This window comes from Neofelis nebulosa, chromosome 1 (genome assembly GCF_028018385.1).
Source record: "Neofelis nebulosa isolate mNeoNeb1 chromosome 1, mNeoNeb1.pri, whole genome shotgun sequence".
Classification (NCBI taxonomy): Eukaryota; Metazoa; Chordata; class Mammalia; order Carnivora; family Felidae; genus Neofelis; species Neofelis nebulosa.
In genome coordinates, this window is record NC_080782.1 from 12,736,285 (window position 1) to 12,753,948 (window position 17,664).

The following is a 17,664-nucleotide window of genomic DNA, read 5'->3' on the forward strand; positions in this document are numbered from 1 at the left end:
GGTGGACTGTGGCAGATAAATGGCGACCACCGCCAGGCCACAAAATTGGGCTAGACACAAACTCATGGAGAGTTATGCGTCACCTTGGCTAACTCTGAGCGTGGAAGATGGGAAATGGGCCGGGACAACTGGAATGACAGACTTGTTTCAGAGTCAGGAGTCACAGTGAACAACGGGCAGTGCTGAAAGGAGACAACAGCCTTTTGACTTCCCTGCTCAGGTGATATCACCCATGAACTTGGCTTGTTCCAGTACTCTCAACATTCACAAGCAAATCCCCGAAGCTCCTAAGTTGAAGTGCCTTTGTACTTTCTACTCTGTTTTTAGATGTGACTGCACTCCACGAAACTAGGGCACGTATCACTGCGCAGGGAACGTGTTTCTCAGTTGCATGTAAGGGTTTTGATCCTAACTTGCTAAGCGAGAAGAGCGCATTTGTGATAGAATTGGATGGTCATTATATTAGTTTTCTATCGCCGTGTGACAAGTCACCACAAACTTCAGAGCAGCGGGACACAGGATACATCTATTATCCGACAGTTCCCTGGTGATGGAAATCTGGGCCAGGATCTGCTGGGAGCTTTGTTCAGGATGTCACAGAGATGTAGTCAAGACATTGGCCAGGGCTGTGGCTCCTCTGAGGCTTGGGGTCTCTTCCATGCTCGTGCAGGTGTTGGCCGAATTCGTTTCCCTTGCAGCGGTAGAACTCACAGCTGCTTGCTTCTTTGGGGCCAATGGGCAGGGTCTCTTTCCTCTAGACTCTTGGAAAGAGCTTACCTATTTAGGCCAGGCCCACCCAGGATGATCTCCCTTTTGATCAAAGCCAAGTGATTGGGGAATTTAATTGCATCTTCAACACCCCCTCATATTTACCATATTTGTTGCTTAGAGGTTACAGGTTCTACCCACGCTCAAGGGAACAGATTACTAAGCACATGCCATGAGCACCAGCTAACTTAGCCTGTTGAAGTTGCTACAACAAAATACCATAGGGGCGCCTGGGTGGCTCAGTCTGTTAAGCTTCCGACTCTTGATTTTGTCTTGGGTCATGATCTCAAGGCTCATGGGTTGGAGCCCTGAGTCTTGATTTCAGCTCAGGTCATGGTCTCATGGTTGATCAGTTTGAGCCCCGCATCAGACTCTGCACTGACAGTGGGGAGCCTGCTTGGGATTCTCTGCCCCCCTCTCTCTGTCCCTCTCCTGCTTCTGCTGTCTCTCTCTCTCTCTCTCTCTCTCTCTCTCTCTCTCTCAAAATAAATAAATAAATACATAAACAAACAAACAAATTTATTTAAAAAATACCATAGACTAGTGGTTTATAACAACAGAAGTTTAGTTCTTACAGCCCTGGTGGCTGAAAAGCCCAAGATCGAGGTGTCTGGTAAGACCCTTCTCCTGGTTCACAGATGCCTGTCTTTCTCCAGTGTCTTCATAACATGGAAAGACCAAGGGAGATGTCTGGCGTCTCTTTTAGTCTCATTCATGAGGGCTCCACCCTCATGATCTAATACCCTTCGAAAGGTCCCATCTCCTAATACCATCCCATTGGGAGTTAGGTTTTAAGATGAATTGGTGGTGGGGGGGGGGGCAGTCGGACACGTTCCGTCTGTAGCAGGTACCACGCGAGTTATCTTAGAATTCTGCTCACTGCCAGTCACTGGCACTTCCTTCATGAGGCCGTGAGTCAGCTTCGTATTTTCAGACTCTCGTGTGACATTTTGAGAATGTTTAGCACTATTAATGTATATGTTTATTTTAAAAGAAGAATAGGGGCGCCTGGGTGACTCAGTCGGTTAAGCGTCTGACTTCTGCCCAGGTCATGATCTCACAGTTGGTGAGTTCGAGCCCCGCCTCGGGCTCTGTGCTGACAGCTCAGCGCCTGGAGTCTTCTGCAGATTCTGTGTCTCCCTCTCTCTGCCCCTCCCCCCGCTTGTGCTCTGTCTCTCTTGCTCTCAAAAATAAATAAACATAAAAAGAAAAGATGCCACAACTATTTGGAGCTAGCAGGCTCTTATTATTTGGGTAATGCCTCATTCTTAGATGTGCTTTTGTCCTTTGCTGGGAAATGTATAGTTTATAGTTGCAAATAAAAAATTAATGCCGTGGATGTGTTTCCCACATGTCCTTACTTACTCACGTGCATGCCAAAATGAAATTACGGTATCGTATGTTTTATAATCTTGTCTGAGTTTACAGTCAAGCCATATTATAATAGGGCTTTAGTTCCACTCTTACATGGGTCAGATATTTAATGCATAAGGCAGGAAACCTAATAAACTCCATACTTGGTATTATGGCTCCTTTCTTGGAAACAAGTGATATGACTTGGTATGGGACAGAGTAGAAGGCATGGTCCGGTTCTGAAATCACAAAACTCAAAAGCTGCTCATTCCTGTTTGCTCTAGGCAAAGGCAGCTCAAGCATCTCATCCGACGTGAGTTCAAGTACAGATCACACGCCGACCCAAGCCCAGAAGAATGTGGCTACCAGTGAAGGTAGGCATCTGGTCTTCATTATCTCTCTCCCTGTGTTCACAGTGCTGGCTATTTTTGGAAGACAAATAAAATGTGTGAGTCTCAGTTCTGTTCTACCGAGTGGGAGCATATGAGATTCTTAAAAATGAAGAAGGTGGAGGGTTTCTCGAGTTTCTTTTTTGCTGCTTTGCTGCTGCTGCCCAATAAAGGGGTTTCGATAGGATTTAAGTGTCTCAATTCTAAGGCAGTGCTGTTATTTTGTGAATATATAATAGGTTCACTTTGGGCGAGCCTCCGTGACGTTATAGATCCTGTTTTTCAGCGTGGAAAACACTAGGATTGTCAAATTCTTGTGCTGTAGTTGAAAGTTCCTGGAAGAGCTTTCAAAATAGGCACACTCGGAATTCAGGATTTTGGCAACGGAAGGTCACGATCATGTGATTTGTAGAATTTGAACTAACCAATATTTGGAAGTAGGAAAAAGAGATTTGTTTGATTACGTAAAGAATAAGTGGAAATTCCTGCCTCTCAGGACAAAGATTCGTTCCACTGATGGTCTTGATACAGAATTTCACTATATGTAGTAACAGATGTTGGAATTAATTGCTTTGCGTAGTCCGGAAGCTTTTGTGTCATTACTTGGGTGTGGAAATGACCGTTCCTGTGGTAGTTAGTTAGTGGCTGGTTGACTCAGTTATGGAATTAGTTGTTTTTATTTTAATGTGAAACACAATTAAGTGAGTTTTTTTCTTTCTGAAGAAGAGTTCTTTCTAAATTAATTGTTGAACGCAGGTCCAGTGTAAGACATCTGTGAGGTGTCGGCTGATGTTCATGACAGGGTGTGCAGCCTGCTTCCTTGAAGTGTGCAGGGTGTGTGGGAGTACATTTCCAGGCTTTGTTTGGAGGCTTCATTTAAGCTGCTTGCAATATTGGGAAGCGTACCATTGACCTGATGTTGGTTGCTCCTGTATGACAGCGTGTGCATGAACGATGATGGCTGGTCTCTGCTGTGCGTGTCTCCTCTTTGGGCATTCTTTGACTTGCTGTGTTTCAAATGGCTGATGTATAAAGAGATTTTATAACGGGTTATATTCCCTGGTGTATAAATGCCTTAGCGTTGTTTTACCAACATGGTGAGGCGAACAGAGTGGGGGGTTCTTCTCAGAGCAGCGAAGCACCAGGTAGAAATCCAATTTTAATTTTCTGCCTGTTAATTCAAATACGAGCATTAGGTCATTCTTGAAATTCGATTAAGGTAATGGGCAAGTCAAGTAAATTGATTCTAGACATTTGCTTTTGAGGCCTCCGTTCTTAGGAGCCCGAGTGGAAATCACTTCAACATAACTGATTTACGGTCTTCTGTAATCAAAAATGTACGTTTTGTAAGGTGATCACTTCTTTCCATCGTGATTACAGTTAATTTTGTCATAGTCATAGTTTGGCTAATTTGAGTGGCTGTGAAAATAGAAAGTTAAGACTCTACGTTGATAATGCCTGTGTGTTTCTGTCCCCAGATTTACATTCTCATATTACTCTTTTCTCTTTTCAAAAATGGAAAATACAAAACTGTATGGACATTGGTGAAAGGGTTGGGGGAAGGGACTGTGGGGCTTCATGCATTAAAAATGCCTGCTTTTTATGCTTCAAAAAAACCCCCGACTCCACAGGGATTTAAAATTTTCATTTTATTCTGCCTTTTCCTTAGGAAGATTCTTTTGATGCAGGCCCAGCCAGTGTTTTATATATTTTTGTCACAATGCATTTTCTACCATTCTGAGAGTAAATTCAGGAGAAAAATGGGAAAAGTCAATGTTCAGGTGAAATCGTTTTTAGCAACGGAGCTAAATTAATAGCACTGTTTTTTCCAGCTCTTAAGTGGCTGGACCCCATCCCTAGGAGAGATCCTGTCCATTTTTTTTGCATGTCTGCAAAATTAAGTGTTTTTTAGTATTCCTATGTATGAATCCATTTTGCTACTGTTTTTTAATCAATGAATCAAAAACATATTTTAAAATGAATTTGGCATGGGTATCATTTACAATTAAAATGCATCGTAGGGAGGTTTGCTGCAGAACGGTCTCACTATCAGCCTGGTTTTTCAAGATGGGAGCACGACAGTAATGCTAATTTTCTCAAAGCGCAGGTGACAGAATCCTGATCCACCCCTCAGGATTAGGGTGTCACCTTCCGTGACCTCCAGAGCGGATTTGTCCAGTCGTACACATGTTTGCTCCTACTAGAAAGCACCTGGTGACCACGGTGTGCGGTGTGCTGGCAAAGAAACAGAGACTGGACGCCAGTTTCTTACATGTGCCACAGAGGAGCCAATTAAAAAAATGCGTCTCTGCTTCTCTTCCCACCGTTTCGAGAACTGTGTTTAACCTGTCTTGTTAATATTGGGTGAGTGGTGTAACTGGCTTTCCAGAAGCGGTTTGACTATCGTCATTTTCTCCCACGGTTGATCCTCTTAAGGTTGTTTTCCCTCTGAATTTCCCGATATCCTCTTCAAGAAACACAGGCAGGATCATCAGTTTCAAGGTCTGAGTGATAGCGATTTATAAAAATGGGGTATGTGGTGAAGGACCGTATTCAGTTTTCCTGCAGCCTTTGAAAGCCGTGGCCATACCGGTAATAGCTGGGTTGGGAGCCTTTTGGAGCAGGGCTGGACCTTTCCCTGTTGGGCTGGATGGGGAAGGTATCACGTCAATTTCCCGGCCAGCGTGGAGCATGTGCACGCACAGGCGCCTTTGTGCCCAGCCTCCACCAGACGGCGGACAGCAGAGTCATCGTCTCCTACTGGGAAGCGTGTAGGTAATCCATGCGATGCCTGTTGGCACATGAACTGAGGACGTGGGAGCTGAGGAGAGGGAAGGGCACTCACATAACATGCGCTTCCCTGGGGCTGGTGGTAGAGATAGTCACTGACTGTGACAGACACGAGGGACTTACTAGGGAGATGACGGGGTTCTAAAATTGGATCGTGGTGCAAGTTGCACAGCACGGTACATTACTAAAACTCACTGAAGCATACACATGACAGGGGAGTTGGGAGTTGTGGCTTCTGCGTGACCTGAAGACCGCCATCTAAATCGTCACGAACTATTCTTTGAAAAATGCTGCCCCCCACCTCGGGGAAGAAGTCCCGAACAGGGCTGAGAAGACCCCTTAGGAGAATGGGTCTTGGCCATCCAAAGTGCAGGGCCGCTGGCCGAAAGCTTCTCCTGAGATGCTCTGGCCTTGGGGCCAGAACAGCCCTGAAAGGATCATGAGGAGTCCCTGGACGAGTAGTGTTCACAGCCCAGAGCGTGGTGTCTGGTCAGAGTGGACTCCTCAGAGAACATACTCTCCTGGAAAGTTCTGCAAGACATGAGAGATGATAGACCCACACGTTTTTCAAAACCTTTTTTTTTTTTTAAGCTTTTCCTGAAGAGTCTCTAACTTTAGCTTCGATTTATGTTTTGAGCCACCAAGCCTAATAGTTGAGACATCGGTCACATTTACTGACTCTAATCAGTGTAAGGACTTTATGTCCTTGCTGTCTATCTGTTGTTCCCACTCTTTCACTTTGGGTCATAAGGCTCCTCTCCTATGCATGATGGGCACAGATGGTGATACAATTTGGTTTCAATCCCACAGACAGTGGTATTTTTTACCTAAGTGGTAGCCTTCCGTTCCAAAATCTCTGGCGAAAGCTTCGTGCATTTTAATTTTGTGATTCTAAAGCCACACCCCTATTCAGGAATTGGCAGCCTGCAGTGTTTTCTCCTTGATAAATGGTATAGGCCTTCTTTAAAGCCCATTATATTTCATGTGACAGTTTAAGTTCCTGATTTCCTGACACTGTCGGGGGTTTGGGTTCAAGTGTAGAAAGCTGGAAACGTTCCATTTTTCCCAACAAAATCTGCATTCCAGCTTCGTAAGCCACAGCTTAATTCTTTCCAGTTGTGTTGCTATTCTTTCTCTTATACTTTTTTTTCCTTCAGTCTTTCTCATCCCCGGGTGTTCTCTTTTGTACTGGAAGCAATGGCCTTTGACTTTCAGCTATGAAAGTCACGTCCAGCCCATGGCTGGAATAGCACACATGGATCGTGAAGAAGCTTCCTAGGAATAGGAAGCTGAGCTGGGGCTTCTTTCCCAGAACAGGGTTATGACTGTGTGGCTTTAATGGCGGCCTCTCAACAACTCAGACATCTCTTGAGCTGGAGGAAGGTGACACAGTTTAGTTCAAAGGCCAAATGTAATTGGCTGAGGAAGAGACAGCTTCCTCCAGCTGCTCTCTAAAGATATTCAAGTTCAGATATTGAACTCACTGACAACACAATTTATAGGTGCGATGGCTTATAAATGTCGTTATCAAGCCAGCCAAATATGGAATCATAGGATTTTTAGAGCTACAAAGCTTTGGCAGTTTTCTGATCTAATACACTCGTTTTACAAAGAAATCCCTGCGGCACAGAGAAATAAAGAGATTTGCTCAATATTACACACCTAATAAATTGTGGAGCAGGAGTTTGACCCGGTATTGTTTTGGTGAGAGATGGTCAAATCAGGAAAAAGCCTAACCTTTAAAAAAGTTGCTGCCTTCTAAGCGTGAAGCTATTTAATTCTGTTTTGTGCGTCCCTTGTCCTCTACCTATCTCGAGCTGGTGGCAGAGCTGAGGCAGGCTGTTCAAAAGAGTTTGAGAAAGATGGAGTTCACATAGACGGGTACTTCCAGTAGGAGGAGAGGACCTCCTTGAAGGGGTAAAAGGATCTCAAGCTACTTGTGTAGGTTGGCTTCTCACCTGGAGATGGAAACACTACCTTTAAGTTACTTCCTGGTTATAAAATAGCGTTTCAAAAAAAATTTACCTAATATCGTTTTGTGAAGTTGCCCGTTTAATTAACTCCCTGAAGGAAATGAATTTTAAAATGTTTCATTTGAGCTGTGCGTGAAATGAGTTGATATATCAAGGATTTGTGGTGCTCTTCTTTCCACGGTACCTAAAGTCACCAGTTTATTTATACAGTCATGGGTTAACATGTTTTCAGTGCCCAAATGAGACCAGTGCTAAGTGGAGTTAGTTTGAAAATGCCCAGGAATCTGGCTTTGTTTTATTCTCTTTGTCTTCCTTATATCATCTTCTTTCTACTTGAGTGTACTTCTCAAACGAAATTCACACGAGTCACTGAGAAAGAGAAAGATGATGCTTTTAATTCAAGGTAGATTCCATTTCCCTAAAAGCCTTTTTGCCCATCCAACAAATTCAGCAAACATTGTTGGGACACATATTACTTCATGATGAACAGCTGCCTTCATGAACATCATTATTCAACTGCTTCATTGTCACGTCACTCTTGAGAATGGGATACAAAGGTTTTCATTTGGCAGATGACAACAGGGGGACTGGGAAGGGGTCAGTGTGGCCCAGAGTCATGGAAATTTAGTAAAAGACAAAGATGGTTATAAGCACTCGGTTCTGAATAAGATTTATTTTTAACGCTTGTTTTATAATTGTCATGTAGAATTACCAAGAATTTCATGCTGATCATTTTTATGGATTTATATCAAAATATACTTTGAAAGTCCTCATGAGACGTACCTTTTGAAATGCTAATCCACGATTGTGTCTAGATTGTCAATATTATACATGGAAACCTTTTTGTGGTCTGTGTGTCGTCTAGACATTTACTTTAAATTCTTGGTTGTTGAAAGCAAGAGTTAATATTCCAAGCTGTCTTTGTATTAAGCTGTTGAAGGGTTAATTTGCAGGTTACCCTAACTGTGTCCTTAACACACTGCATCAGACAGACATAGGGTTTGAAAGTGAGATTTAAATTAATCATGACATAGGATCTGCAGTGCATATAATGTAAAAGTACTGACTAGTCACGTTGCTTCTTGTTACTTTAAAACTGAGCCATGTAGTCCTTAATTGGAAATATACACAGGTGAAAGATACCAATCTTAGAGCATGTGCCTTGGAAGACTGGAATTATGCCTTAAAGCCGGCATAATCAAATGAAACTCCATCCATGACACAAGAGAAAATAAAAACATATAATGCAGGAAGAGGAATAAAGAATAAAGAAGTGGAGAAAGAAAATGGCATAGAAAAAGTCTCTTTCAAAATAGTTCTAAAATGACACGTCTTCAAACTGGGAGGGTGGTTGGGGGACCTTACGGGAGGGAGAGATTCCAAAATGAGAAATGTGGTATTAGTAGCTTTTACTCCATGTATGAAGAAGGTGATGACTCATTATTATGAGGATTTGTTTTGCCTTTAAAAATTAAATCTCAAACCTAACTATTTCTGAAAATTTCAGAATCATTTAGGTACACCTGACAGGGCTTTAGCCGTTGAAGTTTAATGTGTTTGGGTAATTAAATTAGCAACTCACTGTTTCATGACCAAGTTTCCTCCATTGTTTAATAACTACTGCCTACTCGTAAGGTAGGTGACTTTTGAAAAACTGCACCGATTACACTGGGTGATTTGAGCATATTGTAGATTCAGTGTGCCCGATTTAATAAAGAAGTCAAATTTGCACTTGAGGATAAGTTTAAGCAGTGGAAAACTCATCAGCTTGGTATCCATCAAATTGTTATGTAAGCCTAAAAATGTACAATGAAATCCTAAATACCATCTCAGACTCAAGAACTAAGTTTAATTTCTTAAGGGAATTATCTTCCAAAATGAATCATCCAGAATGGCAAAAATGCCATTTAATAGTCTCAAAAGGAAATTAGGTTTCTGTGTGTGTGTGTGTGTGTGTGTGTGTGTGTGTGTGTGTGTGTTTAAGGACATCTTAAAGTAATACTTAATTGAGACATCCAGAGTCTGCCAGTGCCTTTATGTAGAGTTAGGAGAGGAAACATTAGATCTTTAGCATTCTAATCCCATGTGTAAAATTATTCTGTGTTTTTCTGTCACCTACATTCTGTCATTTGCAAAAAACCCAAACCAAACAAAACTCAATACATAATCGATATGTTTCAGTCATAGACATTCTGGCTCATCTGAATACAACTAAGTGTATTTGCAATGACGGCTTGGATCGTATCTAAGTTCTCTTATCTGTAATCTCAGTTATTTAGTTCAAAGGGAATTTATTAAAGGATGTAATCTAGGTTTAAATACATTTGTTTAGGCACTTAGGGGGAGAATTCAAAATGTGTGTCAGTCACAAGTTGGTGGCACAGAGAATGATCCCTACCCTCGGATGTGTTTGCTTCTCCCTGAAGAACTTCCAAAACTAATTTTGGGTTTCATTTAATGGATTCGGGTGGGGCATCTACCCTGCAGCTACTGAATTCCCTTCATTCTCTATTGCCTTAAACAGGCGTCTTCCAAAGTATTGCTGTTACGTCTTTGGCTCCTGGAGGAATTTGATTTTATGGCGAGACCCACTGCTGCCAGAACCTTAGCGATTACTGGTGGGATAAACACTGTGCATCAGTTCAATTGTAATTGGTGTAGGTGGTATAGGATTGTGTCCTGAGAAGTGGTCTGAAACGTGCTGTAGTTGGGGAGGAAGGGAGAGAGGCATGGGTTGGAGTAACTGGGAAATGTGTCATGGCAGCTGGGGATTTGGCTTCTCCTGCGTGGACGAGAAGGTAGGGTGGAGAGGAACATCGCATAGCGTGTAACGCAGTCGGGAGTTGGAAGAAAGCCATCTGGGTTCACGTGGGGAAAAAATGGGGCTTGTTCTAAAGAGCCCCCTCCCTGACAACATTGAGTATGTTCCCAAAGTGCTTTGACCATCCAGTCTTTCACTAAAATAGTTATTTACGGGGTGGCTGCACGTTCTTTGTACTAGGTTTTCGATGGATACCGTATAATTGGAAGTGTCAAAGACAAATAGGCCACCGTTCTATGACATTTTGTACCCACCACTTTTCTTTGGGCTCTTTGGAGGGTTTTACACTACAAGGCTGACTTCTGGGCTCGTGTGAGGCAAAAAAGGGCATATGGAAGGGGGTGGGGAGCAACGTTTCAGAAAGAATAACCCGACATTGGAAATATTTGCCTTTCGCAGTCCTGGACACAGTCTGACCTTAAAGATCAGGTTAACACGTCTGTTTATTTCCTCTTTGACTAGGAAATAACTTCCTGAGGATAAAGTAACTTCCTCAGGAAGTCCCAGGCTTCCCAAGGCTGTTAGGCTGATTAACAAATAATGAGAGAAAAGCACTTTAGCTGTAAAGTGTGTTCCTTTATATCCTACATATTTATAAAACGTAGAAAATCCCCATTTTGGAGGGAATGATATACAAGTAGCTTAGGTATTGTTTGTGATCATTAAGAGGTGATTGAGGAATTGTTAGAAGGAGTGCAGTGTGTGGGAAGCAGATAGTAATATAGCTTATAATTATAAATGTAACTAGGACACTTCTTCTCACCACTACCACCTTCCTAGGTGGGGTGGGCTGCCTGCTATCCCGAAGGACACTTGTTCTTCCAAATAACTGTATGTGTTTGAACATGTGAATTTCCTGATGTGGGCTTCAGAAAACCAGATTTCCCTGCACGGTGGAGAGATTTTGAGCTGCAAAGGAAGGGGACACGGTGGGTATCTGGCAGATCAAAGAGGAGATGGATGGGAAGGAGGGATGGTGGGGCTTTGCCAAACTCACACAGTGCTCGGAGGGAGTGGATTTTCTATAGAAATCAGTGGAGGGCTTAATTGCGAGACTGGCCTTTCTTGTAGTCCCTTGACTTATGCAGATACGGCAAATGCCCACTGATGAAGAATCCATCAATTAATACTCCCTTACTATTATAATTTGTACACATTTAAGCATTCTATTATGCTTATATTCTGTTGTGGATAATGCTATTTTATATAACATATTTACTTACACAGTTGATAATTAACTTTTCTCTTTTAAGTCCGATTATGAGCTCACATTATTCCAATTATTAATAATTACTACTCTCTGCTTGATGTTTGATTTTTTTTTTTTATAGCTTCTCCTATGGGAAACCTTTAAGCATCTCCTTTGTCCTTCCAGCACTGTCCTTCAGGCTGTAAGACCACCCTTGCTTTCTGGCCATGAGGAATGGTGCAGGCCCAGTTTCTGTTGTTGTTGTTGTTCTTGCCTAAGATACAGAATCAATCATGACCAATGGGTCTTTTGTTGTTAATGGCGAAAGACACTCAAGATGTAAATCTGGGAGTAAAGCAAAGGGCTCCTCTGCTGTGGGCTCACTTTTAATAAAGTTAGAACTGGACAACATGTATTTTTAAGCTTCTAGTACACATCGATTTTATCAATTTATAATATTTTATGCTCTAAATTCCTGCACCGCGCTTAGGTCCTCATAGTATGAAATTTCATTTGCCACTAAGACTTTCTACTATTCAGCAGTCAAAGATATGACTTCTGTTGGGCCCTCCCCATCAAATCTTCAAATATGCCCAGACCTGCCTGATCCATAGCAGTGACAAGTAATAGGCCACATACGGCTCAATCAAGATAGCCATCGCGTGAGAGTTTTGTGTATGTTTTCAGTTGGTAGCTCTATAGGGTCATTCCTACAATGGCTTGAACTCCTCTGAGGAAGGAATTGAGTTTTATCCCCCTTCGTGTGCTCCATGGCTACCACAGAGACTTCCATACAATAAGTATTTGAGAAATGTTTATTAAATGAATGAGTGGGTTCTTATGCAGAATCTAAGAAGGAATAGCCCTCTTGATTAGTTTTTCCAACCGTGGTCATAAAGACCATGACATCAAAAGCTGTGCAAATCCAAGGTAATTTTGAGAGGTACGGTTACTTTTTAGAAAAAAGAATAATGCTGTTTCTTAGGAAAACTTGAGGCACATCATAGGAATGTTTACCATCCATTGGCTTTTAGTTGCCTTTTGTGTTAAGGAAACAAACAACTTCTTTAAGCAGAATAGACATTCCAGAAGGAGGATGAAACAGAAGATATTTCTGGTTTCTGTGTTTTCACTTGTTTCAACATTTTTATTTTATTTTATTTTATTTTTAATTTTTTTTTCAACGTTTTTTATTTATTTTTGGGACAGAGAGAGACAGAGCATGAACGGGGGAGGGGCAGAGAGAGAGGGAGACACAGAGTCGGAAACAGGCTCCAGGCTCCGAGCCATCGGCCCAGAGCCTGACGCGGGGCTCGAACTCACGGACCGCGAGATCGTGACCTGGCTGAAGTCGGACGCTTAACCGACTGCGCCACCCAGGCGCCCCTCAACATTTTTAAACCAACAAACAGTCAAGGTTTGTTGTCTATCGAATATTAGCTCTATAACCAGTTTCTACCAGGAAGGTTTTTTTTTTACATTTTAGTTCACCAAATGGGACAAACATAGAAATACAGAATTCTAGAGCTGTTCGGCCTCTGTACCGCAATTTCAAGGGCAGAGGAAAAATATTCTTTACCCCCTAACCAATTAAATTTTATTAAATCCCTTTTTAATCTTTTTTAACCTTGATACGTTGAATTATTTCAATTCCTCACTCCCCGATATCTCAAGGTATCAAATTAGAGCCTGTGGTTTTTTAACTGATGAAATTGGAGAAGTAAGTTTCATTTTATTGGCACAGAATATGGCTGAGTTGGCCAGTTAATAAATGTGTCCGGGGTTTTTTTGGGTGGGGGTGGGTTCACTGATTTGTTATAAAGAAATGTTAGGAAAAACATTCCTAAAGGAGAAAATAATATTGTTCTTTCCCTTTTTTAAAAGAATTATCCTAGAGCCAACCTTGACCTCAGATTATCTTCTGCAAGCTATATTCTATTTCACAGAAGGTGGGAAACTGTAAAGTTCATGTTTTGTTTAGCTGGGTTGGAACTGGTCAGTACAGAGATTAGGAAATTGTTTCATTCCAATTTCAGAGATTTAGAAAGAGCTAAATTCTGGTAATGGATATATTTGGAAAATGCAGTAGGCGATTGAACTCTTCATTTAATATGAATGAGAGGGGGGAAAAAGCCGTGAGATAAAAATTTTGTCACTTTTTTTTACTCCCCATTTATGGGTGGCCTAAGTTGCTTAGCCTTAATTTTCTTCTCTGTAAACCAGTAATAATAACGTTCTCTACTTCAGTCTTGGTTATGAAGATGAGATTTAAAAATTATACGCAGTGTGAGTCCATGTGCATATTAGCTGGTTTAGTGTCATCAGTTTACCCACAACCACTACTATCTGTGACTTCCATATCCTACCTTGCTCAGGGACAGGAAGATGTTTGTATGGAAAAATCACGCTTACATAAATTCAGCATAATTCTAAATAAGATTTTCATTTTGAAACGTGACCCAACTGTGTTTTCTTTACCTGGAAGAATGAATCCAGCATCTATAAGTACCTGCCGTATGTGGACGTTGAATTCAACTCCATTACATGTATATGACAGTATGTATGTTGAATTACTTAGTGTGTTGAACCCATCTGTTGAGTGAATACATGTACACATGAGGATATCCAGGAAAATTTTGGAAACGAGTAATGAGAGTAACATTTCCTCCGTGTCATGAAAATATATTGGACATTTACAAACATTTAAGAAGTGTGGTGTGGTAGAGCTTGGTGTAATGGAACTGAGAGTTCAGGGTAGACTTAGTTATATGGGAATTTAAGGTATGAGAAAGATGGCATTATAAATTAATAAAGGGGATAAGCCTTGTCAGTACATCCTAGCAGGACAATCAGCTTCTCATTTTAAAGAAAAGGAACACGGGCAACCTAATGTGTTCCTGATGCCAAAATAAATTCTGTATGGATGAAAGATTTAAGTGTTCAAATTAAACCTAGATGCATGGTTTTACGATCTCAAGGTAGAAGAACCTTGCAGAGCATGAAAACAGAAGTTGTCATAAAGCTAACGAAGGCCACCGGCACTTGCGTGGGGTCGTACACGCTCTAGTGGGTAGAGAAAGATCTTTCCATTGTCAAATATGTTTGTCTTTTCATTAAGCAAAGTTCAACACAGGTCTCTTTTTTATTGCTGAACTTCTCGAAGCTGTTGATGTGTTAATGTGTGTTGTTAATTTTCAGGTGGGATATTTTATTTCACAAGCTTACTCTTATCCTTATAACCGGGAAATGCGAATACTTGTCAATCAAGAGCGTTAAAATATGTGTACACACTTTGATGTAAAAGTTTCACACTAGGACATCACCTTAAAAGTCTGAATTTTTATTGTAGATATATGCTTCTTACTATTTGTGATGTAAAAATATTGGTAAAGTATTTCACTGAGTCATCTATATGTCAAAGATCTGTTTAGGTATCAAAAACAGCTTCACAAATAGTGTTTCATATGGGAAACTATTTATGAAAAATGTATAGTATAAAGCAGAATTTCCTATAGAATCCCACAAATAGGATTACATTTGAAGAGGAAAAAAACTGAGGGGACATGTTTCCAGATGTTACGAATGGTTATCACTGAGTGATGGAATTATAGATTATTTTTATTTTGTGTTTTCCAATAGTGCGTAACTTCCCGTGTTGAAGAGGTAATTTTTAGAAAATTCAAGTTGGTTCTTTTTTTTTCTTTTTTAAGAGCTGAAAATGTCTCTTTCACTAGTTTTTTTTTGAACTTTGTTGAATGTGATATGACCAACAATTCAATAATTCCAATTTTCCACAATTGATTAAGATTTATGGATAAAAATTGACCTTGCTGTTTCTTTTTTTTTTTTTTTTTTTTTTTTTTTTTTTAATTTTTTTTTAGCGTTTATTTATTTTTGAGACAGAGAGAGACAAAGCATGAACGGGGGAGGGTCAGAGAGAGGGAGACACAGAATCGGAAACAGGCTCCAGGCTCTGAGCTGTCAGCACAGAGCCCGACGCGGGGCTCGAACTCACGGACCGCGAGATCGTGACCTGGGCCGAAGTCGGCCGCTTAACCGACTGAGCCACCCAGGCGCCCCGAGACCTTGCTGTTTCTTATCACAGATACTCCAATATGCATTCAGCACCGTTCTGTGCAGCAATTGCTTGCTTTCATGATGTTCTTTATAATCAATTTTAAAAGACTTTCCCATTCTTAAAACTTTTTTCAGTTGAATGTACTTCCAACACAATTTTTCTCTTCTCTGTACATTTATAGAATATGTTTCCAATACATGGCATATATTCCGATTCATTCTGTATTCATTTACCAGGTGATATTTTCACTCATCAAAAATTACTGAGTGCCAGGTATTGTGCTTGGGGAATGTGGGGACTCCTTGGTGAGCCAGACACCGAGGCTCTTATCTTATGAAGACACAGATATTATAGAAACATAAAAATAAATAACGTTCTAAGAATGCATTATTCAGTACATGCGTAGAAATGAAAATTGAAGCCGAGGTCTGAAGATGAACGGGAATTAGCAAGGTAAATATCTGGGTGAACATTTATATGTCAGGAGGCATGATGGTGAGGAGAGTGGAATCCTCATCTATCATTGTATAACAAATTACTCGACAACAATGAATTAATTTCCTGTTGCTGCTATAACAAATTACCAGTAATGTAGAAGCTTAATGTAACACAAATCTATTATCTTACAGTTCCGAAGGTCGGAAGCTCTAAAATAAGTCCCCGAGGACTAAATAGGCGGTGTTGGCAGGGCCGTGTTTCTTCTGGAGGCTCTAGGGGGAATCCATTCTTTACTTTTTCTGTCTTGGTTCATGGTCTCTTCATCATCAAAGCCAAAACCATAACATTTTCAAATCTGTCTCTCTGACCCTGATCCTTCTGCTTCCCTCTTGTAAGGCTTACTTTGGGCCCACCCAGATATTTCAGGATCTCAAGATCTTTAACTTCATCCATCTCAAGATGCATCTCAAGATCTTTAACGTAATCCCATCTGCAAAGTGCCTTTTAACCATGGAGTCACAGGTCCAAGTTTCTGGGGGTTAGAACATGGGCATCTTTGGGGAAGCCACTTTTCTGCCTTTGATGTTGACTTACTTAAAACAATCACCATTTTATTATATCTCACAATTTTTTTTTTCCAAAGAGAAATTTGGGTGGGGGTTGGCTATAATTCTTCTGCTCCATATGGCGTGGATTGAGGTCAGTGGTGGTATTCTGCTGGTGGAGAGGCTGGTCTAGAAGGTCAACACTGTGTGCCTGCCCCTTGCCAACAAGGGCTGGACTGTCGATTGGAGAGCCTACAGGTGACCTTTTTGGCAGGACAGTTTCAGGGTAACCGGACCCCTTACATGGTTCCTCAGGGTTCTAGAAAGAGGTTTTCACGAGACCAGAAGTGGAAGCTGCCAGTTTCTTGAGGCTTGGGTTCAGAAATTAGCATGGAATAATGTATTATTGTATTAGTCACACCATCGCAGAACCACTCACATTTGAGGTGGGGAGCATGGATGTCACCATTTCATGTGCGAATGTTGGTGTATATGCAGCTATTTGTAATCAATAAGGAAGATGGGTAGTGGGAGAGGATTCCATGGAGAGGGATGAATGTGTGGGAAAGCGCTGGACCTGGAGGGAGCTTAGGGCTTCTCTGAACAAAGGCTTGTGTGTATTTGCATCATAATGACAGAGGAAAGATGATGGAGTGGGGCCATTAGGCAGGGCCAGTTTTTCTAGGGCCTTCTAAACCACATACATGTTATGGGTTTATCCTAAGAGTGAGGAGGAGCCCCTGAGGACTTGGAGCAGGGACAGATCTGCTGTGGCTCCTGTGTGACCCTGACAGTGGACAGTGAGGGAAGCCCATGAGAAGTCAGTTGTGCGTAGGGTCAGAAATAACAGTACTTGGGACTCGTAGGGTTCAGGCTCATTTTCTGCCGCACTTTTCTAGTAGCTTATGATAGAGGAGTGATAACAGGAGGTCAGGGATAGTCTGTGAATTGTGTCTATCTCACGGTCATGCAGAAATCGAGAGTGATTAAGGTCCTTCCAACAATTTGATGTGCTACAGCATCCAAAGGGGGTGAGCACGGGCTAGTATTTTGTGTGTCTGTTGTTGTTGTTTTTTTTTTTTTTAACTTTTATTTTTCCCTCCATTTCTGTTGCATTTTAGCATTCGTGTGAGTTGGAAATTTGAAAAAAAAACTACTGGTCTTTTCCAGCTCATAGATTGAGAAGCACCCTGCCTAGATTCCTAGAACACAGTGTCTCACCTTAGCACGTATTACATCTTCCCTCTGTGCCCCTCTTGGGGGCCCTGGGCTCTCCTCATGGTAGAGAAACACCCACCACCACACGTGCTGGATTTCTTA

The 17,664-nt window shown here is 41.5% G+C and overlaps 1 protein-coding gene across 2 annotated transcripts in view; it reads left to right on the forward strand.

Moving 5' to 3' along the window:
• Window positions 1-17,664, forward strand: part of FBXL7 (F-box and leucine rich repeat protein 7) — a 393,749-nt gene that overhangs the window by 102,931 nt on the left and 273,154 nt on the right. For both annotated transcript variants that reach the window (XM_058715989.1, XM_058715997.1), the window contains one exon: window positions 2,406-2,495. In XM_058715989.1, the coding sequence (XP_058571972.1) occupies window positions 2,406-2,495 (90 nt within the window). The remainder of the gene's footprint in view (window positions 1-2,405; window positions 2,496-17,664) is intronic.